This window comes from Acanthopagrus latus, chromosome 24 (genome assembly GCF_904848185.1).
Source record: "Acanthopagrus latus isolate v.2019 chromosome 24, fAcaLat1.1, whole genome shotgun sequence".
Classification (NCBI taxonomy): domain Eukaryota; kingdom Metazoa; phylum Chordata; class Actinopteri; order Spariformes; family Sparidae; genus Acanthopagrus; species Acanthopagrus latus.
Genome location: NC_051062.1, coordinates 7,777,701 through 7,805,348, shown reverse-complemented (window position 1 = coordinate 7,805,348; position 27,648 = coordinate 7,777,701). Strand labels below are relative to the sequence as shown.

Sequence of the window (27,648 nt, the reverse complement as noted above, 5' to 3'; positions counted from 1 at the left end):
CACAGTTTATTAGCGTATGTAAAGGTATTGTGTCCATTGAGTCACATGTGATGATAAGATCTTTAAGCTTCAGTACTATAATCAAGACTACTTAATCATTTCTACTAATTATGAGACATTTTAATCAGAAACTAAAGGATTACGTTACAAGTTTACACCAAATACAAATATGTTTATATGCAAATAGTTAATAATTAAAAAAAACACACTGATTTCAGTACAAACAGCTCATGTGCATAACAATTACTTTCACAATCAACAATAGTTGGCAATTAACTCTAATTAATTGTTCTGACTGACTTGTTGGTTAATCTACATCTGAGCAGTAAAGTCCATTTACAAACTGGCTCAGCTGATCTGTGCACAGCACAAAGAGAATACAGTCGTCTAGTCTAGTTGGTCATGTGGCCTTTATAACTGTGTGTTCTTATTATAATTATTTGGACATTGAATCAAATTATATGGGCAAATGCAAACTGCAGAGCATTAAAAGATGCTTCACATGATGCCTGAGACAAAAGGATGTTTAATTCTGCTGGGAAGGTTGATCTACATGTCCTCTCATTGAAGGGACCGAGCACTGAGGAAAAGAAGCGAGTGGAGGATGTGTTTAATGGGACTGAGATGCACCCAGTGTCTCCAGCAGGTCTGGCAAATGCAGAATAACAAAACCACAACAATAGAGTGGGGTCTGGGCCAAATATAGCTGTTTTGCTTGAGGGGAATATATGAGAGAGAGGGCATCAGAGGATTGAAAATATTAGAAGAGAAAGCTTTTATCTGAACTGCGCCCCTGGAATACAGTTTGGTATCTCACTGTACTGCATGTGAGTTGATTTCTTTATCTGTAAAAAGTTCCTATAGCTGCAGCTTCTGGTGTTATAACGTCTTTTTTTTTTTTTACTTTTGATTGAAGCGTCAGGGAGACAAGGTTATTTCCAAGCACGTGAGAAAGAAAGGATAGAAGATAGGAAGTGGAAAAAGTAAACAGAGCGAGCTGCCAACTGGGGTACACGCTGACGTCGGTGTCCGACTGCATCCGCAGATAATGAAGGTCAGCAGTGTTGGAGCGGAGCCGTTACAACAAGGAAGATAAGGACTCTTTACACAGCAGCCATAACAAGCTGAAACGTGGCCCTGCGGGCGGCAGAGTGCTGCTCCTGCCAGCCAGAAAAAAATGGACAGATAATGAACTGCCATCAGCCACAAGAACACTCAAGAACAGCTTCTTTTCATCACCCAAAGATACTGCAATACTGTATAAAATAAATAAATAAATTAGCCCTATTCTAAGGCCTGTCTCTGTGACATTAGCCTCACACTAGCAGAGAGGGGATCGTGCAGGAGATGCATTATGATCACTTTAGACTGAAGGGGGCTGGGAGGTGCAGAAGGAGGAGGAGGAGGAGGAGGAGGAGGAGGAGGAGGAGGAGGAGGATGGTGCATTGGGACAGAGAATATCCCACTGGCCTCCGGGGTTAAAAACAGCAGAGCGCGAGATGAAGCAGAACAATGGAGGACTCAGGCAGTATTGCTCAGGTTGTCTTTGAAGCCAGAAAGAAGCCACTGAGTATACTCATATACTAAGATCTGTTTCACTGCTACACAGGATATCAATAGTGCATACACACATTTATTCAATGGGGGAAAAAGACAGAAAAAATATGCTTGGTCCATTATATTTCATCAAATCCTTTAGGAGCTGCTGGGGATATTTTTATATTGTTTCATCATCAACAAATCCAATTAAAAAAAGGCCCAAAACCAACATTCATTGATCAAGCTCCTACGAGCATTTCCCAGATAGCAATAGCCTGATATGATTTATTCCTTTCAGCTGTTGGCCCAAAACACAGAAATCAGCCTCGCCGTGAGTCGATCCACCGCTGAAAATAGTCTCCAACAAATGCCCTGTTTTCTCCTGTTTGAGCAATGTTTGCTAAAAACTACAGTGCCCAGCTGTTTTGGGAAAGGTATTTAGGTTTGTATCATTATTTTTTACAGTCTAGAGACATGTTAATAAGGCTGTATTTTGGCACAGTGGTGCTAAATGCAACAATTCACTAATAGTACTCACAAAGAAATAGTACTGGTGAAAAGGCAGCTTTGTTTAAAAATTCTAAATACTTCACGAATTTCAGAAAGAGCCATAAACATGATGCAGCATTTTCTATTTTTAGACGTATAAATCATTCACAGGAGATGACAGGTTCACTGTTGACTTGTTGGTATAGATTTTCACTGATGAGGTCCAGCACTCTAAACTGTCTCAGTTTCATCTGACCTTTGACACGACAACACGGTCGTAAATTCTCATCTCACTGTCTGCGCTGGTCCGGAAAGAGCCAAACATCACGACCGGCCGATCTCATGAGCGGCAGACCAGACGGTGGAATGCATGGCTTGAGCTCAAAAGGTCGACGAGTGAAACGCTACTACACCCCCTGTGGGGACACAACCTGATGTTTAGGTGTGCTGGAGGGGCGGCGCGTCTGCATGTCATTCATTCAGTCAAGTAAATGAACCTAAAGTGGATGTTCAAGGAAAGAAATCTAAGGTTAAATGCAAACTGAGAAAAATATGATAATAATCTGAAAATAATAAGTTTGACTGGACTGCCAGCTGATTTTATTGTACCAACTGGCAATGTCTGAACTGTGATTTGATATGTTGCAGGACTAATAATATCTGATGCAATCTGATATAATAACACTTCAGCTCCGATAACCACACAGACAGTTAACCACAGCTGGGGGCCAACATTAGCTGTTGCTTTGTTCCATCTTTCACTGGAGCATTTCATGTGACTCCCTTCGTCCAAGTGCTTAAAGAGAGTAAAGGCTGACTAAACACTGATTTGTCAGCTGATTATCGCCTGATATTGGCCTGTCACATCGTAATGATGACGTCTGATATGAAAACTCTCTTTAAAAAGCAGAACGCAGGAAAAAGTTGCTTTAAAATTTGAAAGTTATTACTAAAAACTCCAGCAAACCTGACACATGCACCACTGGAACACCTCTGTATATCATAATCATTTTATTAAACTGAGTGTTGGAGGAGATGAATTATATCTGACAGAACATGTACAAGTAGGCCTACTAAAGTCTGATTACATTATGCAACACACACACACACACACACACACACACACACACACACACACACACAAGCATAAACAATGCAAATTTCAGTCCTGTCAACATGAGTAGAGATGGTTTCTGCCACACAACAGTGAAAGCCGCTTCATTAATAATGAGAGAGGCGGACCGAGGAGGCCTCTCCACAGAGACTTACACAACAGGCCTTTTTACTCACATAAAGCAATTATCCCCTACAGAGTACAAAAGTAAGCAAAACCTCATTATTTTCTTTTTGTATTAGCTCAGATAAGTGGCTCCACAAAGAGACCACAAGCCTCTGGAACAGGGAGATCCACAAATCATCAGGGATGACAACTGGCATACCGGAGCAGCCACACAGAGACACAGGAAACCCTTTTACATGCGGTTATGTTTAAAATATAATATCTTTCTGTCCCTGAATGATCCGCATGGTGTCGAGAGCAGCCCATCGTTCCTGTTGACGGATTCTCAAGTCTTCATCTCGTCTGACCTCCGTCTAGCAGGTGAAGGCAAGCATGTTCAATGTGTGCATGTGTGTGTGACACACAGGAAATCAATAGGCATTACTTGTAAGGAAGAGTGTCTGCCTGACCACAGTGTACCTCGAGGAGACCCAGGGGAGACATGAATCACTGCTTCTCATGCCTACACTCATCCTTTATTGCCCTCGTGTCATGGCTCCGAAACACACACTGCTTAAGGAGACTATAAAGAAGCCTAGGTGTTAGAATAAGTGATATGGCGACTACGGCTGAAGCGAGTTAATCTGCTTCTCTCGGTTTTAATAACTGATTCATGTTTATGAATTAATTCATCTTGAGCATCTAAAACTCGTGCTGAATCTTAGGCACTTGTTTCAGTATTCTTGAAGACGTTTCACTCAACCAAGAGGCTCCTTCAGCTCAGAATTTTTGTTATTTACCCCTGTTTCTAATCTTGATGCTATACGCTCAGTGCCTCCTGGCTCTAGCTAATTACTCAACAGACAGTAGTGAGGGTGATATCAATCTTTGCCTCTTGGAAAGAGAGCAAGTAAATACAGATCCCAAGGAGTCAAACTGTGTTTAACACCTTTTTATGTCCCATGTAAAGCACATTGCATAACCATTTAATCATAGATTATATTTTAAGGCATAATCCTTCATTTCCCAGACTCCAAGCTGAAACTGAAGTTGCTTGTGGTGTCAAAAAGTCAACATGCTCTCCTGCAAGTGACACCCACTCTGGATTAATGCTAATGCTAATTAAATTTGGGACAATGCTGTTGTTGTTGTTGTTGGATCCTGACTACTGGACCTGGGCTTTCCCTCTGCCAGCGTGACTAAAAATAGACACCGGTGACCCACATTTCCTCACGGGATTAACCAATCACTACGGGCTGATCTGGTTCAGGACCAGCAGCCTTGCGGGAGGCCCAGTCCCATTCATCACACGAAAAAATAGGTGAAGCAGAGAGGAACGGCAGCGACAGAGAGGGAACAAAGCAGGGAGAAGGAAAAGGGTGAGACAGAAATGTTCGATAACAAGACAGCCAATTAAAGCGAGGAGAGAGATTGATCCAGAGAGGGACGGAAAGTAAGGTCAGCCGCAGTTCACGGGCCAGAGATGATTACCGCACGGGACAAACCGGCATGTGAAAGCCTCCGCTCATGACTACATACTCGTCATGAATACACGCACCGCAACTAAACACCTGTCAGGTCTACTCTTGTCCTTCGTCTGCGGATGATTTATTCAACCCAGACGTGGTTTTACAAGCAATTCCTCTGCTCTGGGAGGGAGGAGGCGTTCCGATACAAACTTAAAGAGCTGAGTAACGGAAACATCCGATATGACATGTTCTCAAATACCACTGAACAAGAAGAGAGAAGAGCTGAGGCAAATGAGGGACATTTTGAAGCATCCTTATACCTCTCATGCTACATACGCACCATTTCTACCACAAGCCACCCTAGCTGACCAATCAAAGCTTCACGTGGTATCTTTCTAAGCTATAACCCTCTTCTTCCTATTGCGTTGTATTTAGCGTACAGACGTGAGTGGTATCAATCTTTTCGTCTTAATCCTGCCAAGAAATGGAATACGCTTCCAATTTAGCAATAACTCTGGCACTGATTTAAAGGAAATACTTGAAAATTGATCAGCCACCTGCAAAAACCAGAAACAGCGTGAAAATTACAGTCTAACAAGAGCAGCAATCCAACACAAAGGCAAGCATCCGTAACAGCACCATGTGCAGCCAACCCCTTGAGGAACACCGCGTTCTCCATCACCAAAAGATTTCGGCATCATTAAAAAACGGTTGAGCAGAGCGGTTTCAAAAGCGGTTTGATAAGATGAAGAATGTGCCATCAAGGGATTTCTTTGATGAAATTTTGGCGCGGCTGCAAACTAAGTGCTGCAATATGATACGGCGGTGGCGGCGGCTGGGCTTTAAACACATCCAGAGAGACGTTTAAACTGCACACGGGCGCTTGTTCGGATCAGGTTTCATTACGGGAGAGCTTGTTGGGATTGGAGGGATTTCCTGATGGTGTGGGCCCTCACTCGAATGTCCTTTACAGTGTTTTTTAATGATGAATAATGTGACAGTTCCATCTGTTTCTGCCAAGTTAATACCAGCCCTGTTTATGATATTCTTTAATAGCCCTCACCAAAACAACAACTTATTTTTAAAACTACCATATTTTGTGCACACCAACTTGCAGAACTTCTTTAAAACTTGAACTATTGCCTGAGCCTCAAGCAACACTTCCGGTGAAAAACGCAAATAGCAGTAGATGAATGAAACCATATATCTTAAGATGCACGGACAGCACTGTGCGTGCCTGTGTGTTCAGGTATATTTAGCACGCTAACTACGTGTACTGACATGCTATGTCAGATAGCGTGCATTTACAAAGCTCTCAACAGAGTATTTTCTGCGCTCTCGCTCCACCTGAGTGTAAATAACGGCTATTGTCTCTCACAGTAAATCAAATGTCCACTAAAAGCTTGTTTTCTGTTGTTGAGATATAAGTGGGCTGCAAACAAAAGCCCCTCAGTGGAGGAACAAGTGCACTCTACTGACTCCTGGGAGGCAAGGTGTGTGTGTGTGTGTAAAATATAGCGCAACCAAGCATTCCCCAAGAGCCCCGCACAGCCATTAAAAACTACCTTTGTTGAAACTGCGGACAGCATGTGAGGCTGCCAACAACTTGTCAGGACATGGAGGAAGCACTTAAAAAAAAAGTTCCCTCCACTAATTCTTAGGATAGAAGAATGACTGGGACACAAAGGGAGACTGACAGCTGAGAAGCAGCTAGGATTAGCGGTAAATTGCAGTATGGCTGAAACTGAAGACACGACAGACACGACAGGTAGCCATGAGGAGATACAAGAAGTTCAAATTTAGCAAAACACAGAATCTGGTGGAATGATACGTAGTAGTATTTAATGATTAAATAGTAGTGTTACACCTGGGCACCTAATTTGTCGAGCTACACTTCTGAATGCTCCTCAGACCCAATTTAGGATTTAAAAAGTTATTTGCATTGTGAGTGAAGATCAACACGTCACAAGTGGAGTACTTGAAGCGTGGACGCACTTCTTAAAAGCTGCTCTTAAGTGGTCACTTGAATCATGTGTACTCAGAGCAGGAATAGCCAAACTTACATTTTATTAAGAGATTTCTGAAAAAAAATTATTTGTGTGAAATGTGTCCTTAAGGGCTGAAGCTGATGTGATCTGTCAGTTACTTTCTCAATTAATTAATCTATCAAACATCATTGAAGCGCCAATGATTCATCAATCAAACATTAAGATAATTGTTTAATGGATCTGAGTCATTGAGTCATTGAAAAAAAGGCAAAATTCTCTGATTCCAGCTTCTTAAATGTTAATATTTTCTGTTTTTAAACTGAATACTTTTGAGGATGTCACCCTGTGCTCTGGGAAACACTGATCAACATGTTTCAAAATTTTCTGATATTTTAAAGGCCAAACAACCAATTAATCGAAATCAATTCAATCGAGAAATCAATTGACAGATTAATTGAAACTGAAAACGATCGTTAGTTGCAGGCCTAACCACGAGAAAATGCCAAACCAAAAATATTTAATCTAACAACATAAAAAAACCACGATAAGAAACAAATGCTTACATTTCATGAACCCGCAGGCATGATGAAGTGTTTGACATTGTGCTTTGAAGATTAACTGATTATCAAATTAGATTGTCTTTAATTCAGCCAATCAGTTGGTTGTTGCAGCTTGAATCAGTTCACAGCACATAAATGGGGAATAATAAATACTGCTGAGATAAAACAATATTGCATTTGTTAACAGGATAACAAACTGGAGCAGGATAGAAATTCAGCTTCGAGCAGAAATGTGATAATAAGAAGTTTATATCAAAGTGACAAGTGCAGAGAGTGAAGCTGTATGCGGAGCGACTACAAACACAACCAGTGCCAGCTTCATTCATGCTCTTATTTTCCTGCAAAAAGAAAAAGAAAAGGTTGCACAACATCCTATTACTATGTGTACACACACTTGGCTTATATAGTGTGTGCACCTTTGTTCCACAGAGTGTTTAAGCTGTAAGACACTGAATAAATAGCTTTCATTCCTAAGCTTGTAGGCATAAAAGCGAAGGAAGTTTAACCAATCTTTCACTCGAGCTCAAATTTGTTTTACTTGTTTGATAAATTTGGACCCAAATAAGCCTTGGATGAGCTGGACGCCTGCCTTCCAGAAAACATTTACTGCAATGGAATGGTGGACTGAAAGAGGGAAGAAGAGGACCAAGAATAGAGCTAAAGATGGGTGGAATGCAATAAACTACAGCTCTGGTATTTGGAGAGAGTTCAGCTTTACCACCCTAGGTCAAAAGCAAAAAGCTAACCGCCTAACAACCATGTTGAAGCCTTTATCACCGTAATTCAACAACAGGATATTTAAGTTAAAATCGTCCAATGGAGCCTGATTACAGATCAGGATATCATTCAAGCGAAAAAGTTAACTGATCTTTTGAGAGGAAAACAACATTAAGGCATCAGTTAGCATCTTAGCCGGATGAACCTCTGTCTCTCTCTTACCTGGCTTAGTTTGCTCCCTGGTGCAGAGCTTTCCACTGGAGGCGAGTTAGTATGCCAGTCTTCTTCTAGGTTGGTGACAATCAATTCCTTCACCTCCTCTATGGCCTCGCAAACCTCAAGCACCTGCAACACCTCATCTTCCGCCTCCATCACCGTTGGCGACTGCATCTCGAAGTCCTCGACCAACCAAACTTTAGCTCAGTCCAGCTCGCGCAAACCCTGCACTCAGCCGCTGCTTTTCTTCCCCCGATCCATCCCACTGTGAGTCTGCGTGGCGTTTGACCTCACTGACTCGCTGTTGATCTGAAGCCCAGCCCCGCTTTATCCGTCTTTATATAGAAATCTCTCCCATCATGCCTCAGGAGGCATTGTATGGGACTGTGTGCTCACTTGCCACATAATGTAAGGGGATTTATAAAGAAAGGCGGAGAGCGGGGGAGCGTGGAGAGCAGGAGAGAGGAAGAGGAGTTGGGGGGGAGTGATGAGATGATCACATGGGATGTCCTGACAGCAGCAATGGGGGGGGAATAATAGGATGGATGGATAGAGAGATAGAGGAGGAGGCACAAGAGGAGTGGTGGAAGAGTGTAGTAAATAAACATCCACAGAGGAGAGTAAAGAAAAATAAATACAAGGTACCATTGGTATTCTCCCGAAACTGTCTCCCTCCTGTCCTCCTGCCTCCCTCTCCTTTATCCATCTTTCCCTCAAGGCATCGTCTCTCATTCTCCTATTCTCTGCTCGTCTCTTGCCTCAGCGCCACTCTCCGCCCATTGCTTCTGACCCAGTGAGCACCGTGGTGTCGCCGCGCTGCCACTGGCAAGGCTGCATGTGTGTTAATGTTTGTGTGAGTGTATGTGTGTGTGTGTCTGTGAGGAAGGTAAAACAAAACCTGTTCATCCGACCAACTGATGTACAATAGAACATCACAACCTGACAGTGTGTATTTAAAGGGTAAATGCGATGATGTCCTATATTCTCGTTACAGTCAACAAATCCTATGAAAAGACCAAAACCAACGGTAAATGTATCCCACATACAAATATATCTTGTTCATCAGTGCCACATAGCTTCATTATTGTTCAAAACTATCCCCAAATACAAAGTGAGCTGCCACAAATACCCACAAAACCACCAAATGGGGATGAATCCACCACTGAAAATAGTCCCCAACAAATGCCCTCCTGTTTTAACTCTCACTACAAACTACACCACCCAGCCCAGTTCTTTAAGGAAAGGGTTTATCCTTGCAAAAAAAAGTGTATATACTCATGACCTGTTTATAAAGGTTTAGAGATTGAAGATTTTGAAGTACTGAAAAATGGATGACCACATAGTTGGTTTGGGTGTTTTCCTGGGATTTGTTGACAAGAAAACCCACAGTGGTGCTCGATCTGCCAGTGCCCCACCCTTTAATTTGATCAAACCTAATCCAATATTAAATTCAATAGTCCTGTATCTGTATCACTCTAAATATTACAACAACCCACAACTGCTTAACCATAATTTGAGCTCACCAAATCTGTGATCTAGCATCAAATTACACTCACTCATAGACACCAGACGCACATGATTTTTTCTTTTTTCCATCTAGATCCATGCATTATTACCTGAGAAATTAACAAAAATGTCTGAGGTTTTAAAGAAGTTAAAGAAGGTGAGAACAATTCCTGAATCCGTCCTGTATTCTGGATCCGCAACAAAAAGTTAACAAGGTCGTTTCATGGAAAATCCATTCAGTATTTTATTATTAATCCTGCCGACAAACCGACCAAACGACAAACAGGCTCGGGTGAAAACATATCCTGCTTGGTGGAGGTAATAACACCAGCCTAATCGTTAAAGACCCGAAAACTTTTAATTCAATCTAACAATGTAGAGTAATCGATTTCTTCAATGATCATTTAGCTCACCAGTAATTCACCCCTAACCCAACAAGCCCTGTGAGCAGTAGCCACATCATTAAGCCTCTAGAACCACATATTGTTTGAGGACTCAAATGTCACATAGTAGGAGTGAACTGATCATCAGCCTGACCGGGCTGATATTCTGCATTTTTAAAAATCGTTATACCATTGTTTTTTGGGTCTGATTGCTGATACAATCACCTAAAAATGTGCTACTTTACTCCATCAGTCCCGCCCACAACACTATCTGACTAGTTACACGTCACAGGTGGCATGTCAAACTAAATACTCTGTATTTGCAAAGTAATTAGCAGCTAAAATGATCAAGTCAATGTAGTGGAGTAGAAGTGTAACATAGCAGAAAATGGAAATGCTTGAGTAAAATACCTCAAACTGCACTGAAATACAGTACTACAGTAAATTGTACATAGTTACATTCCACACTGGTTATTCTAAACTTTGATGTTAAGATTAATTTTGATTGTAAATGTGTATCAGTTTAATAATAATCAGTATCAGCCCTGAAAAACACATTGGATGTCACTACAGTTTGCCACAGCTGCCCTTAAATATCAAAGCACAGCAAGAAACCAGCGAAGAATCATTAGATTATGTTGACCTTACCTTAAGCTTCAAAGTTCATCAAAATGCTATTAAACTTCTCAAATGGGCACCAATATTCCCTGTTCGAGTGCATTTGTTGCAATGACATCCCCCCATCTCTTGCTCCTCTTACTCCCCTGTCATCTCTCCACTGTCCACTCACTAATAAAGACACTCAAAAATCTACACCCCAAAAAACACCTTCCTATAATCTACCGTGGAAAAACGTTAAGGAGATCTTCCCACTCTCTCGTTCTTGCCACCCACAGAGCTTACAGTCTGCCTGTGGCATGCAGCTTAGGGACAAGCACAGACACACACACACACACACACACACACACACACACAAAGCAGCAGGATATCCATGAAGCTCAGTGGGAATTCTGTCTCACGGGGGGACCAAGCCAGGAAGCACTCACCACGAGGACGAGATCCCAGACGTGAACGCAAGAGCCGTGCTTCTTCCGAGGCGCCGGCATGGCTGTTTTTTCACAGAGCTACCTGCGCCGTGCTTCGCCAAGGAACGCCAAAAGCGACGGCACTGTTACCGTGCCGAGGTGTGACTTGTGTAAGCAAGCACAAAGCAGCTGAGTTTAATTGGGTTAAATGAACTGAGCTAAAGAGAGGGTGAGAGGAAGGTGAAGCAGTGAGAGGTCGGGAGGTGTTAAGACGACTTTGTGCAACTTCGAGGAACTGAATTTGGCACAGCAGTGAAAGAACTCAACTGGTTTTCTCAGCGCCAGTATTTGGATACAAGAAGAAGACTTATCAAAAGAACTCAGGCAGATTATCTTTAACTACTTCCTTGCTAGAAAGCAGCAGATCTCAACAAAAACAGGCCAATGTAAGGGGTTAAAGTTAGACGAGACGAGATCAAACACAAATCACACCAGGCAACACGAGCTCCCTTCTCTACACTGCACATTTAAAAATAAACCCAGCTCCACTTTCTCTCTCCATTTGTCGAGATAGGAAGGCGCTAATTAACAAAGAATGCTTCCTGGTTTAAACATATCACATTCCTCCTGTTTGACACCTCGAACAATGCCGCTCAAAATCACACTCCTAAGCCGCAAAGCTGCCATGCTACACTGACCTGAGCTACTCTGGTCCACCTCTCGCCATCCACTCCAGAATCCAGTTCTACACAACAATAACAACAGGATAAAATCGACCCAACTGCCCACACGATTTAGCGTCAGGTCCAAACCAATATCCACGTTTACTCACCTCCATTGTCCTCTACAAACAGCCAGCCAGCAAAATACAGCAGAGACGAACTTGCCATAGACATAAACCGATACCACTTGTCCCCACCTCACAATTTTACTGCCGCATGAGCACCTGAGATGTATTTTTCACATTTGCACATTAGCATACAGCCTGGAGCTTTGGCCTGCCTCCTGAAATTGGAGCAACCTGCTGGAAGTGTCCTGTTCAAACATATCAAGCGAACTCAGGTAACATAACGAGAGGTGCATGATCAACCCAGTTCACAAAAAGAGGTGAAATCCCATTGCAGATACAACAAGTATATATGAGGAACAGTGTTGTTTTTCTAGTAAAGGTGCATGATAAAAATCTCCTCCAAAAATTGGGCCTTCGTGTGGAATCGGGGTGCGATCAAAATTTAAAGCTCATTTCGATCACAATTGTGACACCCCGAGGAGGGGATGCTTTGGAGCTGAACGGAAGGAACTTTTGTATAAATCAAACATACGAGATGCAACATGTTCATCGGTGAGCCAACTGGAGGACTGTTATTTGTCTTTCTGCTTCCAGTCGTCATGCTAAGCTAAGCAAGCCCACTGCTGGTGCAATACAGATGCAGAATATGCAGCACATGAAAGTAGCTCCCTAAATGTTGAATCATTCCTATAAATGTGGCCCACAGCTGCTTTGGTATGTCTTTTCGCATCTAGTGAATGCCTGCTGCCAAGTCGAAAACATCTACACACACAAGCATGATCTCATGACAGCAGGCAAATCCTCTAAATGATTCTCGGGCTGGTTTGGTGTTAATCTCGAATCTCCGGCTGTGCTTTCTGACACATTTAAATGTCGAGCTCGGCCTCCTCTTTCTGTAATTCCTGTGGTGAAGCATCACAGACACACCACAGCCACGAGAAAACTTTTGTGCTGGATTGTGAGGACATCCCTGCCTGGAGCGATGTGCTGCACTGTCAGCCAAGACTCTGATTAAGTCCCGGCAGCGGAGTAATGAGCGCGGCGCTGCACAGTTAGACTCTGAGACATGACTGACGCACACAGACACGTAATGTACCCATGCAGGAGCATATGTGAGACGGCGGAGCGGAGCGCACACACACACGAGGATTTGTGCTGAGCCTCCCTCTCAGTAAAATCGGGGGCCCTGATTACTCAAACTAAAGCCAAACACTCCCCGCCCTGTCATCAGCACTACTGCAGGCCACGGCATGAATAAGACATGAAGAGCAAAAAACACTAAGGATGGCTGTGCTCTGTGGCAAATCCTGTCATGTGTTAAAATTAGACACACTACACCGACAAAAACACAGTCTCACATACACGGCACCCTGCTAACGAGTCTTGCCATGAGGGAAAGTGAGCGCCAAGTAGGTCAGTAGATGATTGTGAACGCAACAGCGTCTGTGCATGTTTGCGTGTGACATCTTCTCCGTTCAGCAGGTTAAGCCCAACACTTGAAGCGGGCAACTGTGCCAGACAGTTGTTCGGCTAAAAGAAGAGGTCAGCGCTGGGTAAGCAGAGGCCGTCTGCGTGCTAAGATCTCCATCTCTGTGTTCGTCAAATGCATTCGACTCTTGCCAGCAGCAAGTGTTGACATTCCTGCGTTCAAAGCACGCGGAAGAGGAGCTGCGCACATTTCACACTTTCGCAGGAGAGACGAGTGATCAGCTGAATCAGAGGCCGCGGAGGCAACAAGATATGAATGAGGACGAACAAAGAGATGAAATCAGTTATCAAACAACTTGTTGCTTAGATGCTGCTGAGGTTTTAGTCTACAAAAAACAGCCTTTGAAAGTTACACTGCTTAATGCTAAAATATGTTATAGTGTCCCAGAAAAATACCAATTCTAATATCTCAACTCGGGACATCTGCCGCTGCAAAGTACCGATCCGATACTATCATATACTACTATATACTTTTTCCCTCAAATATATAATCTGTACATTTAAAGCTCATCAGAGATATGGCTAGTGATTATTTTCAATGTCAATCAATGTGCTGAGTATTTTGTTTTATTACTGATTCCCAGAGCTCAAATGACATCTTCATTTACTGCAGTTCTAACTGAAGTCAATTTTATACAACATAACATGAACCCAGGGACTAAAAACATGCTGAATAAATCTGACTAGAGGCAGAAACACTATGCAATCTACATAATAAGATCTCTACATCCGGGAAATGTGTACATAAAGAGTAACACTGCAATAGAAACATTTCCTTGATGTGAAAATGACTGTTCGGTCATGTTTGGAAGGTCCCAGACTTTTAATCCAACATGAAACACACTGGTGATGTAGGATGTCAACACTGTTTTAAAATGTGACAACAAACAGGAGTTATACCACAAACTATGTTCAAATGTTTACAGTCTGACACACCAGCAATTAGACCCAACCAGTGGAACAAACAGTACGGCAGCCCCTGCAGCTAAAAGCAAACATTACTCAATGCTTTTTTCCAGTATTATTAAAATGCCACACATGCAACACATTCCCCTTAAATCAATTTGTGTGTTCAGATCATAAATCCATGGTCTCCAACTGAGCTTAATGGAGGAAACTTTTACCACTTTAAACTTGTATTTCTTTTAGCTATACAAAAATGAATTGCAATAATACCACACAGTCTGACGTTACAAATTGGCAATCATTCATTTTCTTCCACATGATTGTTTTGGACCAATACCTCTTGTATATTCTCAAGTACCATGGATACTATCCCTGGATTTCACGTCTTAACCTGCCAACCAGCAGCCAACCTGCCCAGCGTACACGGTGCTATCAGATCAACCTGTCTTTTATTTGTTCCGCCTTTTATCCGACTCCAAGAAACATAATCACATGGCTGTCTGCTACATGACATGAAAATGAGTCAGCACGCTGTCTATTTGGCAAGAACAACCTGTATGAACCAATGGGCAGACAAACACATCCTGATGCCCATATATTACCTGATATACTGCAAATATAACTGTCTGAGTTTATATTTCCTACCTTATACTTTTCATTGATCAAATAGTCCAACACATACTCCATTTTCTGAGCTTGTAGTCGCTGACATCAAAGTCAGCATGCTTTCTAAGGGGAAGAGTTTGACTTTTCACTGACTGTAAAAACAGCTAAGCTGCTCTTTTGACTCGGTCTGGTCCATTTTGGCGGGGGCCACTGAAGCCACCTCCCCACCTTGCACTGGAGAGAATCGTCGCTTAATCCACGACCAACAGTGAAAAATAGTGTTTGTCTCTGACCAAAGTGACAGAACAAAGTGTTACTGACCAGAGAAGCACCATTCTGCATCACACATCCTGTCACAGCTATTTGTCAGCGGTAGATTTCCTGAAAGTGACAGCCCAGACCTCGCCAAAAGTGGACTGTCCCTTCTGCCTTTTGCCCTCAAATAGCAGATGGCCTGTCCCAGCCCCGGCTGATTATCATTCCAACTCATTTTGACTAGTGACTGATAAATCTCCTGTGCTCTAAATCCCTTATAAATCAGACTAGCAGAGTAGACCCATCGTGTATTAAAAGCATCCACAAAGGAAAGTGTGAAGAACTTGAGTGGTGAGTCAGGATTGCAGGAGTGTGTTGAAGTGACGGTGCTGTGTGGTCAGCCCTACCTGGACCTGCTCACCCCGAACCGCCGAGTCGCCCAGCAGCGGCTCTGCAGGCGGCGTGTTGATTGTTACAGACTTCTCAGAGCGGCTGTCTTTACTGCGGGGCTTGTGGCGGTCCCGGCTCCGCTCCCTGTAAAACAGAAAAAATCATGATTAGTGCAGTACTGATGTTGATGGAAACAAGGAAGTCTAGGAGGTGTACATGACAAATTTAATATACAGAGTTAGATGAAGATTCATCATCTGTGATCATCTCTTATGCATAGCAATTTAGGAAATGTAAAATGCTATAGGCTTAAGGAAGGTACGTTACATTATTGGAAATGCACTTGACCCATTCGAGGAACTAAAAGTCAGGATATCCGATCCTTTCCTGCATTGACTTTGTCAAATCTCTTTATTGAAGGTCTCTAAACTTAATGGAAGTAAACCCTCACATGAAATAAGAGGGTATTTTTGTCTTTTCCCATCATTTTTCCGAATATAATCCCTGCTAACCATTAAGTCCTTGAACTCCGACCCTTTCAGTATTATTTTCGATTCATCCTGATTTTCAGCAAAAGAGCTTATCAAGCGACAAACAGTCGTGGAGAGAGGCTGGTGACAGAGGCGCACAGTCACAGATATGAACATAACACACACACAAAGACCAGCAGGGACAATGTGAAAGCTGCCGGCTGCTGTTTGACTCAGATAAGCTGGTGGCGGCTCTCCGTGAAGGTGGACAAATCAAATTGCACTTTGTTTCAGCCTCTGTCTAATTTCCGATGACTGAATGAGTATTAAGCCCGTGTGAACCTTGCCCCACATAAACCCCTCCCCTCTACATCCTTCCTCTCTACATCCACTCCCCCTTCTTCCCTCCATCACTGCATCTCTCTCTCTCTCTCTCGCTACAAGGCCCTCTGTCCCCAACATATGAGCTCCATTAGGCGGACTGACCCCCTGCACTTACAGCCCTAATCCTGTATAGAGCGTGAACGGCAGGTCTCCACATCCTCCACCCAAACAGCACCATCACCACATGGCACGGTGCCTGCTCTGCAGCTCCATTACCACAGATTAATCTCTCCACTCTGTCCCTCCCCCCCTCAGGCTGCTGACATCTTGGACACAGCACATACAGTATTTTATAGCTGGAGCGCACACAAGATGCTGGGAAGCAATACGAGTCGCTTTGAGGTCCAACGCAGCAAAATATCTCAAGCTGAATTTGTACGACAACAGTCGTGTTTAACTGGTTCTTTGGGTGGCGCTCAGACTGAATGAGAGACAGACGGAGAGCAGAGCCAACGCTGTCAGATCTCATATAGATATCACATGCCGGAGATGCTCGACAGAGATTACTGGACAAACAGTGAATGAAACAGACGTCACGCAGTCTATTTCAGCCGCTCGTCCGAGGGGGGGGGACAAAAGACTTTTCGAGATGCTGTTGTCTTGCTAAATGCTAATTGAGTTTCCTGCTGTCTCTGAGCATGTTGCTTCATGGTCATAATTGCATCTTTTGTATGAGGGACATTAGAACAGAAGGGTAACAAATCAAATTTGCACAGCACTCTCTCCATTAAGATGCTCAACCACAGGGTGTTGTTACCTTTCTGCATTTTTTTTTTTTTTTTGCCTCTTTAAAGTTTGCAGTCAGGATTCTGAAAAATCCCAGTCCAATATTCACTCTTCTTTTAGCTCTGGTGGTCTCGTCACAAACTCCAGAGGGAAATGAGGCTCTCTCTTTCTCTGTCTGCTGCTTGGCATTTATGTACAAATTTACCTGAGATTTCTTTTGTTGAAAGGGCTGTAGGAGGAAAGCAAAACCTTAAAGCTGCTGCATCATTTACATTTTCAAAGTTTTGCCGAGTTCAACAATCACACCGCTCTTCAGGGTTTTATCAATAGAAAATCTGTTTGTTGCAAAGTTTGGTGTCTCAAATCTGTCCCAAGTGACGCATCTTCCCAAACAATTCAATATGAGATCTCGTCTGGCAATGTCTTCAGTTCTGTTCAGTTCAAGTAAACCCTCTGATGGAGATGAATCACTGATGCTGTCTTTAAATTCAATGAACAAAACTAAAGTTTGAATCGAATCATGACACCCCTAAATATTCATTAGAGCTGCTTTGATCTATCCAAAGTCAGACAACAAAATGCCTGGCTAAATCAATCTGGTGCCTATAGATAATAACCCTATACTAACCTTTTCAGACACACAGAACTCATGTGACCCTTGAACGCTTCTCTTTCACACAGTAACAATTCATAACCCTAATGTACAGGATATCCTGCCTGGAGGACTAATGCAGGAATCAGTATGATTGACAGCAGTGGAGCTGCGATACTCATGCAGTTACACTGGCTCCATGTGTTTTGATTCAAGGGTGTTAACCAGTCCGCTTTCTGCCTCTATTCTTGTACTTCCTCCTGCAAGTAGACACGGTTTCCTACCAAAAAAATAAGGAAAAAAGGGGGAAACTTAAGTTTCGAATGTGTGAAAGGCGAGGGAAAGTTAATTTCAATAGCCTGCAGCAACTTCCTTCACTGACAGAGTGACTGACATGTTCTTATCTACCAAATCCAGGAGATTAGGAAGTTGATGTAAGCCGTTAAGTATATTACAGCGATCATTATTCCTTTAAATATTATCATGGCTATCGCCGTTACTGTAGCGATGGTTATTCCAGCGGGAGTCATCATCAGTCAGAGGCTGCCACTGATTATGATTATTAATTGGGGAGGAGTGCAGTAGTGGTGGGAGACTGGGAGGAGCAGCAGGGCTCATAAAGCACTGATCTTACTTCAAAGTCATCAGCAGAATAATAAGCAGCTCTGGGGAAAAGGAAGGGAAAGGTAACAGCTTTGGAAGAGAAGAGGAGGCACGTGGTTGTGTTAAAAAAGAGAAATTCATTCTACAAGTTTAAAGAAACATGTTATATTTGTGTATATTTAGGATGAACGTGCATTTCAGGGTCCAGCAGATGTTTAGTGCAATCATATAATGCCTTTGAATGACGAGGCTAATATGACAAACATGGATCACATTTTGCAACAATTGAGTGTCTTCACAAGTGAAAAAATTAATTTCCCAAATCTAAAATAACATATATTTGAGGAACGGTTCATTCAGTGTGTTTATCCGTTTTATTTAAAGCTGCATGTGTTAGCATGTCCAGCTCAGTAGTTCACTATGTCAGGTGGAAACAGAGCCTTAAATTCAAGGCCACATTGGTTTGTGGGGTTAAAGTTAATGTTAAAAAAAAAAACCCATGAACAACTAGCACATCCACTTTGTGGGTGATATCAGAGTTTAGGCTAACATTAGTACCTCTGTTCTAGGCTCTCTTTGAACCTCAGCTAATGCTACCTTTACCAAATGAACAGGACAGAATCCATTCACTCAGCAGACCTCGATGAAAGTGAATGAAAGTCAGAAAATTCCTGCAACTGATTACATTCTCACTAATCTGACATCAGTTTTCCATTCCTGGTGGCATTCAGTATTTATTCATTGGACAGTGGTATAGAGCAGTTGTTCTTGGTAGGCCTCCACGCTAAAAAATCAAATCAAATCAAATTCCTTCAAATCAAACAATCTGGAATGTAAAAATGACTACCCATGACCCACATAAGGGCAATAACCTGTTATGCGGAGTCACAAGTGCTTCATTTGAAAAAGTTGGTTGGGTTAATCACAATGTATGAATGTGTGTCTGTACAACTCGGCATGTGTTATGTGTTTATCAGCAGAGCATGATTCATTGTGGGAGTCAAGAACAAAAGGTAAAAAAAAGGAACACCTGGTCCTCACCATACTGGCGAGACTAAAAATGTGTAATGAAAAAAAAGGTGCAAAGATGATGCGAGAGAACTGTGAACAACAAGCGTTTGTTTTGTTTTTTTAAATGTGCAATTGTGGATGCACACAGACAGGAAGCAGAGAGGCGAGCAGACCTGTGGGCAGCCAGGGAGTGGTTCGAACAGATCGGCCTCTGTCTACCAGCCCCTCCCCTCCCCCAGCCTGTTTTCTCATTCCCCCTTCAGCGAGCTTCTGGGGGTGATCGCACTGTGTGGAAACCTCACTCCCAACACGCTCACACAAACCGCCCCCCCCCACATCCTCTTCCTGCCTCATTAGCATGCAGCCAGGTCGTTGGTATTCCAACAGCGTGCAGCGCTATGATTTGATTAATGGAATTTGACTTCCAGCGAGGATCCCTGAAACGAGTATGGCTTTTTGGAAGAGCGAGGGATGAGACGGGAGGGAGGAGGGGGTCCTGGGAGGGCAGAGATGCCTGGCGAGCTGAGGCAGAGTCCTGCCAATTAGACTTTGGAAGCACCGTTTCCCTCTAACACCTGAGGATGAGCGTGGCTGTGATCGCATTCTCCACCTCACACAGAGGGAGGGCGACGGAAGAAGTGGAGCCAACTAGCATGGCATGTCAAACTGTCTGTGGACCAATTTGTTCTCTCTTTGGCTGGCGGGACCGACCCGCACACCTGTGTGACACAGAGCTTTGTGTCAATGCAGCCACCTGAGGCGAGGTACCGGTGGACAGCTCTGCCTCAGCCAAATGGGTAGAGTCATGAAGCCAAATAAAAACTGACCAAGCACACACTCCGCTAGGTCCTCTCACGGTCATCAACTTGTTATATGGTGAAGAAAGGAGGGCAAGAGCGAGCGTTTTCTGCTTTAACTGTTAACTGTCACCACTACAGCAGCACGTGAGCAGAGCTGGAGAGGCACTGGGTGCGAGAAGCTGCAACTCAGGAATAGCTTCATATAGATAACTTCAGCGGGCGGTGACAGATTCCAGTGACAAATAGGTCAGGCTGTGCTTAAAAAGAAGTGGTCTGTATGCTGTTGTCGAGAGACTTAATGTTTAAAGCGGTTTCAGACGCCTACACAACAAAGGTAGAATGAAAAGTGAGCCAGGAGAGGAGTTTGAACACGAGCTCTTCTCTCAGCTCCACAGCTGGCCAACTGCTGGGTGAAGCGAGTGTAAGTGTCGGATTGCCAGTCACAGCCACCAACAATTACATGAGGAGGTTTCCAAAGTTTGTCAATCATCTGCGAAGCACGTCTGATGAAGCCTTCACTCATTCCCACTGCTGACGCCACCCTATTAGCCCACAGAGGTCAGGCTGCAGGGTCCTTCAGCTACCGAGGCTGGCATATTTTGAGCCTGTAGGGATTATAATAATACAGCCTGAAGTGTTTTCTTACAGTGGTGGGAAAGTGATGGATAGTATTAAGTGATCGTAAGAGCATCGAGTGTGTATTTACCTCTCAAGCTAATTCAAATTTCCAGGAGTCAAGTCAGCTGAATTGAAACCATTACTATATACATTCATATTAATTATCACAGTATTCAGACTAATTATGCCAGCAAAAAAAATACAACTTTAACTTACTTAACTTTACAAGATGTATATAAAACGTCTCCTTCATGAGAAGAATCATCTGGGAACTTTTAAAGCGTATTACAGCTGTGAATGAATTAAATTACTCACTCAGTCCTTCGCAAACGCCGCGTGCCGCTGTCCTATAATTGGAGTTGTACCAATCAAAAGAACCAATTTTCCACATGAGCAGCTGCTAATATGAGATTTGCAATTTTAGAATCATTTAAACACTCAAAATTGACAGCGAGGGAGACGAGCTTCGGGGGAACTTTTGAGAGAAAAAAACACAACTAAAGTGGTTCAGAACCAAACTCGCCTTCTCCTAAATGTCATGAAAAACTCTCGACTACGAGTGTGAGGCTGGAGCACAATTATGGCAAAAATGCAAAATACAGAAATAGATTTTTCTTTAGCTTTAATAATTTGTGATGGTAGAGATAATAAGAACCATTTAAAATGTCTAACCTAATCTGAAGGTCAATGATTCTCTGTATTAAACTACGAATACATATAAACATAATAAAACACAGCAGCTGCTTGCCACCTCCAATAAGTCGTGTGTTAATGGAATATTACGACCAAGGTGTGAAAATCGTATTAACGCCTTCCCTTGCAGTTAATTGTGCACCTCTGGATTCTGACTAAATAATTACAAAAATGCACGGGCATCAGTGTAATACGCACAATTAAGATTGCTCTCGAGGGTAATTTTGTTTTGCTTTCATTCAATTGAACACGGTCAGAAGGGAGTAAAAAGCTTGCAAATGAAGAAATCGGTGTCACCAGCTTGTTTCGCCTCAGCTTCTGGCAAGAAGTCGTGTCCATGGACACTGAGGAACCAGGGGAATTTCTTTTCTGGAAGTGTCTCGGACACCAGGAGGCCTGTTTGACACAGGATGGGGGGGCATAAAGCCAGCTTGTGAGAGGAAGCAACTCCAAAATCCTGCACCGTCTGTTAATGAAAAACCTAAGCCAATCCCATTTCATTCTTCTATCATATTCTAACAAATTGTGTTTAAGGATGACTCGCAAATATGCATACATACAAGTAAAGGACACGCCGCCACGTGCCTGCATCTGTTGCCTGCATCAATGTAATTAGACAACAGTGATCCAGAACTGCCTCACGCACGGCACCCCTCGGCGCAGGAAGATTACCTTCAGTCGACGGAGGCGAGGGCTTTCAAAGGCAACAATTTCTTTTTGTTTTTTGAATATCAAATTAGAGGCCAGCCGGTGTCTTTGGCACAGTCATGGTAGGAGCTGAAGAGCAGAGGAGCGGAAAAGGCACTTGGCGGGGATGCCCATATGTTCCCTTCCAATTTGCTGTCACTCACTTGAAAGGCCTCGGAAACAGTAGAGGAGCAGGGAGATAGGAGCTCCCACCGCCGCCGCTGCCACCACCCACTTCCAAACCACCAGCCTCCCCCCTCTATCTTTGATTCCAACAAAGTGAGACCACTTTTGCTCGCCGTAACTTTGAGCTACAAGGGCACATTCCTGCCCTGGGGGAATGCGGCAACAAGTGATACGCCTGCGCCTAACCCATCCTCGGAGAGTAGTCAGGAATCCATTAAAGAGGGGTGCAGGGGGGGCGGAGGCGTTGCGGAGGAGAGGTCAAGAGCGAACGAGGACGAAGGCAGCTGCTGCATTCACATCATGTACGACACGCAGGAGCAAAAAATTGGTATGATGAAGGGGAGGAGAACAAAAGTTAAAAAGCGAGAAGGTTAAAGTGTGGAGGGGAATCACAGAAAGTAGCCTTAAACAGCAACAGGTGGTGGCGGGAGAGGGAGGCAGCAACGGATTGCTGAGAGAGATATATGGCGAATTAACAGGAGGGGGCCTGTCTGTGACAAGGGAGGGGCTGTTGTGGAACCAGAGCCTCCTCCTCTCATCTCCTCTCAGGCTCTCAACGTATCCGCTGAGCCATCAGTCAGTCAGTCAGGCCTCTTCAGCACCTGTCCCCCCCGCTGCCTTCCTGAGGCCTGTCAGGCACAGCCATTTCACTGCTGACAGACTAATGCGTCTACACGAGCTGCAGGCTCCGCACATGCCGGCCCGGAGAGAGGAGGACCGAGGGAGGGTGGACATGTGTAGGGAACGCGGGGTTGAGGAGAAGCTAAGCCGGGGATGAGAAAGTGGATAAACTGACAGAAAAGAGTTCAATAGTTTCTGTCAAGTAGTCTGAGAGCTGCAGAGTGGGAAGAGCTTTCCAGGTACCATTTATTTCTCCCATGGACAATCTTAGGAGCCGTCCTGCAGCTTGGATGGGCACCAAACTCTACTTGTTGAATCAACACTATAAAACATGAACAACTGTGTTAAGGACTATCTGGTTCTTTGAGTAAAAAGTCAAGGTGTGCAAAGAAATCCAAGTGAACTATAACTCCCAAGGTGCATTTTGGCAAGAAACGTCCAACTTGCACACGACACAGCACACTCCAACCCTCCAGTCAAAGCACAGACAGAATTATTGACAGGATTTAGTCATCTTACCCATGCCTGTGGGATCCCCGGGAGCGTCCGGAGTAGTAGGAATAGCCCGAGTATGTGGACTCCGTGTCCATGGTGATGCAGTCCTGCCCAGGCAGCTGCCGGGCCTTGGCGGAGGCAACACGGAGGCTGCTCAGCTGGACCGCGGGCAGAAGCTTGTTGGGCTAGAGGCGATCAGTTGGCTCGCTCACAGGGCTGACAGAGGTGGCGAGCTGTCGGCAGTGAGGCTTGAAAGCGACCCTGGGGGCGCCCGGTGAGGGAACATTAACCTGGAGGGAAGGCAGACAGGAAATTTGAATTCAAAATGCGAAGAGAGAGGAGGAGCCAATGAGAGTGTGACTGTCTAAAGGCGTTTTTTCACCACATATATTTCTCATCATTTAATGCCTGCTCCTGTGTGCCTGTGCTTAACTGTCACTGCATTACAATTTTCTAGCTACAGAGACAGCGCCGCGTTACAGGCAGCTCTCAGGAGGTTACGTTACAGCTGAGCGTTCCAGATAAAAGACACTGCCACTGTGAAACAGCAATTTGTTCTTATTCCCACACGGCTGACAACTGTTGTTCAGAGACGGCTTTAAGTCTCTGACACACAACAAACAATTTAAGCCCCACACTGACGGGCTCTGAGGCGACGAGCGCAGCGAGAACGCGGCGACGATAAAAGCCGCTGTTTCACAGGAGAAGTTCAATATGATGGAGGAGCTGCCACTTCCAGAGAGACGTGATGGGGAAACTAAAAATAAGGAGAGCGAACATCCTCGTTTCACCTACAACTTATTGCTTTTCACAAACAGCTGATTTTCATCTGTGTTTTGTCTGTTCAATTTTCATTACTACACTCATGAGCCAAACTGTCACAGCAGCAGTGCTCAGAGGAAGTGTTAAATGTAGTGAAAAATGAATCGCCTGCAGCTCGGGCTTATTTCGTTTTAAAATAATGGAACCTTTTCAGCATTTAAGTGTAACATGAGACTATATCAACACTATAATAGTGATTATCGGGGCTCCAGGGTATGACTGCTCTGTTTCAAAAATCTGTCAAGTGCGACTGAAGTTTTGTTGCGTGTGCTGTGAATTAACTGTAAAAAAAAAAAAAACACTATTTGCAGCTAACAGTCATTAATAATGTATTATTGGGTGCACCTAAATAAAAGAGTTGTGAAAGTGTGAGAGTCAGTCTGAAGTTTATTAACTGATAAATAACACATTTGTGTGCCTGTCAGTACTCTTAAAAAAAAATTATAAATGTGTCTGTTTTTGCATTATTAACACACTATGTGAGAGAAGGGGAGAATATTTACAGCTGAAACTGTGATAAGGGTATATTTAAATATATAACCATAAAATATTTAAACAAAAATAGTTATAAAATTGACAATGTACTTTGTCAGAGACATGCAAATGAGGGCAAGTATTTTTTTTTTTTTTAAATCATAGGTAGTATCTGCAGAGCTTTCTGTAAAGGCTGAACCATGTACTTCCTTTTTTTCTTTTATTTATTTTCTTTATTTCAGACCTGCATCCCATGACCCCTGGTTTTTATACAATACAGAGATATAAATGTTGAGGGCTATTTGTATTATCTAATCTCTTCATCACTTTGGTCTATGAAACTTAATTTAAAAATGAAATTGCCAAAAACCCAGAGCCCAAATATTCACATAACATATTTGCTCAGAATCATTATTCATTTCCCCTCTGAAAGCATTCCTATCTGGGGATTTTACTCGAGTATCTCCGGCCAGATAAATGCTTCCATCCACTTAATAACGTTGTATGACGGCTGTTTCATGGGACTTGTACTGGGTGATTGCAATTCTCAGTAAAATCAAACTGCATTCTTTCCCCCCCAAGAGCAGTAAATACGCTGATAGCACCATCATGCAGAATTCAACTCATGCATCGTATACTTTGCCAATACCAGTAAAAACCAACAAAAACTAATGCCTTGTATGGTGCCTGAGCAGGTGAAGGATTTAAAGACCTTAAAAGAGGTTTACTGAGTGCACTTGATTCGTTGGGCAGACGAAGATGGAGGCGTTTGAGTGAGATAAATTTAGCGTTTTCGAAAAGATTAGAAGCACCCATTTAAATACCTGCACAAAGGGAGTGAGAGAGACAGAGAAGTGAGTCATGGGTAGCTCGAGGCATGCTGTAAACAAGCTCGTGTAACACCTGCATGACACACACACACACACACACACACGCACACACACACGTGTGCACACACACACACAAACGTGCACACACACACACACACACACAGGGTTCCTTGGCTCAGGGAGAGATGAAAAATGTGAGGTGTGAAATGCACAGGTGGTTAAAACTTAACTCAAAAATACCTAAATCACAGTTATGCTCAGATAACGCTCTCCTCTATATACAGTACTTGTGCACTTTGAGCCAGCTGGCCATGAGCACTACTGTACATGAAAGGAGCTTTTTGAGTTCAAGTTATCTATCAGCAGTTTACTTTTTAGGTGAAGTACGAACACATTTCTGTTTTCTAATACCTGCATCCATCAAACAGTGTGCTCAAACAACCCCCTCCACCACTTTGCCCTGACATAGTCTGAAGCTGCGGCACACCTCCCGATCGAAACCTGCCCTGGAACACTCAAGACGACAAACACAAAGATTTATGGCTGATTTATGGCTCCAGTCGCTTGAAGGTGGTGAGAAACCGAAACAAACCGTCTCCCTCGCTGGAGTCTTCACTCGCAACTCCCTGAGAATGAGTCACTTAGCCAGATTCAGAGCACAAAATACACTCTTTATCTGCAACTTGGAGGGGAACACACATCACTGGGTCCAAAAATACACTACGGCACTAAAGATCTAGTATGACCCAGTTGTGAGGAGTGTGGTGTCGGCACATCTGTGAGTAAGCCTGTAGTGTGTATGCACGCCTGCGTGACTGTCACAGGCTCTTGGAAATGCTTTGAAGGTTGCGCAACTGCATATTTGGATGTGCTCGTTCTGCAAATCGTTTATAAATGTCTGAATCACCCTCACATGGCGACAAATCCTCCCTCAACTGGTTCTCTCCGACAGCCAGCTGCATTATTGATCGTACCGGATGCTTCAGGTAAAGCAGGGGTTTCCAAAAAGCCTTAGTTATCATGAGCAACTTTACAAACATGCCTCCAACAGATGTCTTAATTCTAATTTACCTTATTTTAGTAGGTCAGATATGTAATGGACCATGAGGTTAAAAAGCAGGGCTCTCAAACAGACATGAAGCAACAACCAGGTTAAGTTCACCTATATTAGACTGAAGAGGTCACATCACAATCCATGCTTTCATAAGACGGATGTAACACAGAACAGCAGTCAGCAGGAGAAGAGTGAGCGCAGACTGTCCACTAGTTAACAGTTTGTGGATGGTGTCGACCTCATGGATGGATAAAAATCTCCAAAGTCGGCAAATATACTTCGGTGGACTGAAAACACACTGATCAGCACCTCTAAAGCACAGCCATTAACATGTTATATCTTGATTGTTTTTGGCACAGATTAAACAATGTACAAACTGGAAACAGGACAGCCATCTGTTGTTTTGACACTTGGTTTTGAATGAGCTATGAAGCGATGATGCCTCAGACATGCTAATAAGACAGATTATTATAATTTTCTTTCCTATGATAGTGCAAGAGTCTATCAGAGTTCATGCAACATAAATTGTCATGCAAGGGTGTAAATGTAGGCTCTGTGTATCTACAATCTGTTGAGGCGCTAAGCTACAACAAGCTGCACAGTTTGTCTGTGCATTTGTGGAAATAGCCCTTTAAATGTACTCCAGAGAGTAGTATAAACACATCTGTTGTGTCCCAAACTGAACATATAGGAGTGTAATCCAGGCATTAGCTTGGCTGTTTCCCCATTTCCAGGCTTTATGTTAAGATAAACAAGCTGGCTGCTACCGTAGCTTCATGTTTAGCATAGAGATATGAGAGTGAGTATCTTCTCATCCATGAACGTAAATAACATTTCCCTTTAAAAATGTGAAATAAAGAGCTAGTTTTTGTAATCTCAGTCAATCACTTTCAATAATAATAATAATAATAATAATAATAAAGTCATTAGGGCTGAATTAACAATAAAATCATCTTTTGCAACCAGCTTGGATTTGGCCCGTGGTTCTGGGGATTCGAAAAAACCCTGGTTTAAAAAGTGACTAGAAGGGTTGCTA

The 27,648-nt window shown here is 43.3% G+C and overlaps 1 protein-coding gene across 7 annotated transcripts in view; it reads right to left on the bottom strand.

Moving 5' to 3' along the window:
• Positions 1 to 27,648, bottom strand: part of LOC119015567 (vang-like protein 1) — a 49,743-nt gene that overhangs the window by 14,628 nt on the left and 7,467 nt on the right. For 5 of the 7 annotated variants that reach the window (XM_037091656.1, XM_037091653.1, XM_037091658.1 and 2 more), the window contains 2 exons: positions 23,457 to 23,722; positions 15,564 to 15,690 (listed from right to left, as the gene is read on the bottom strand). In XM_037091656.1, coding sequence (XP_036947551.1) covers positions 15,564 to 15,690; positions 23,457 to 23,527 — 198 coding nt within the window. In that variant the 5' untranslated portion in view covers positions 23,528 to 23,722. Of the gene's footprint in view, positions 1 to 6,281; positions 6,393 to 8,203; positions 8,419 to 15,563; positions 15,691 to 23,456; positions 23,723 to 27,648 lie in introns of those variants that run through there. The other 2 variants (XM_037091659.1, XM_037091660.1) reach the window with 2 other exon arrangements.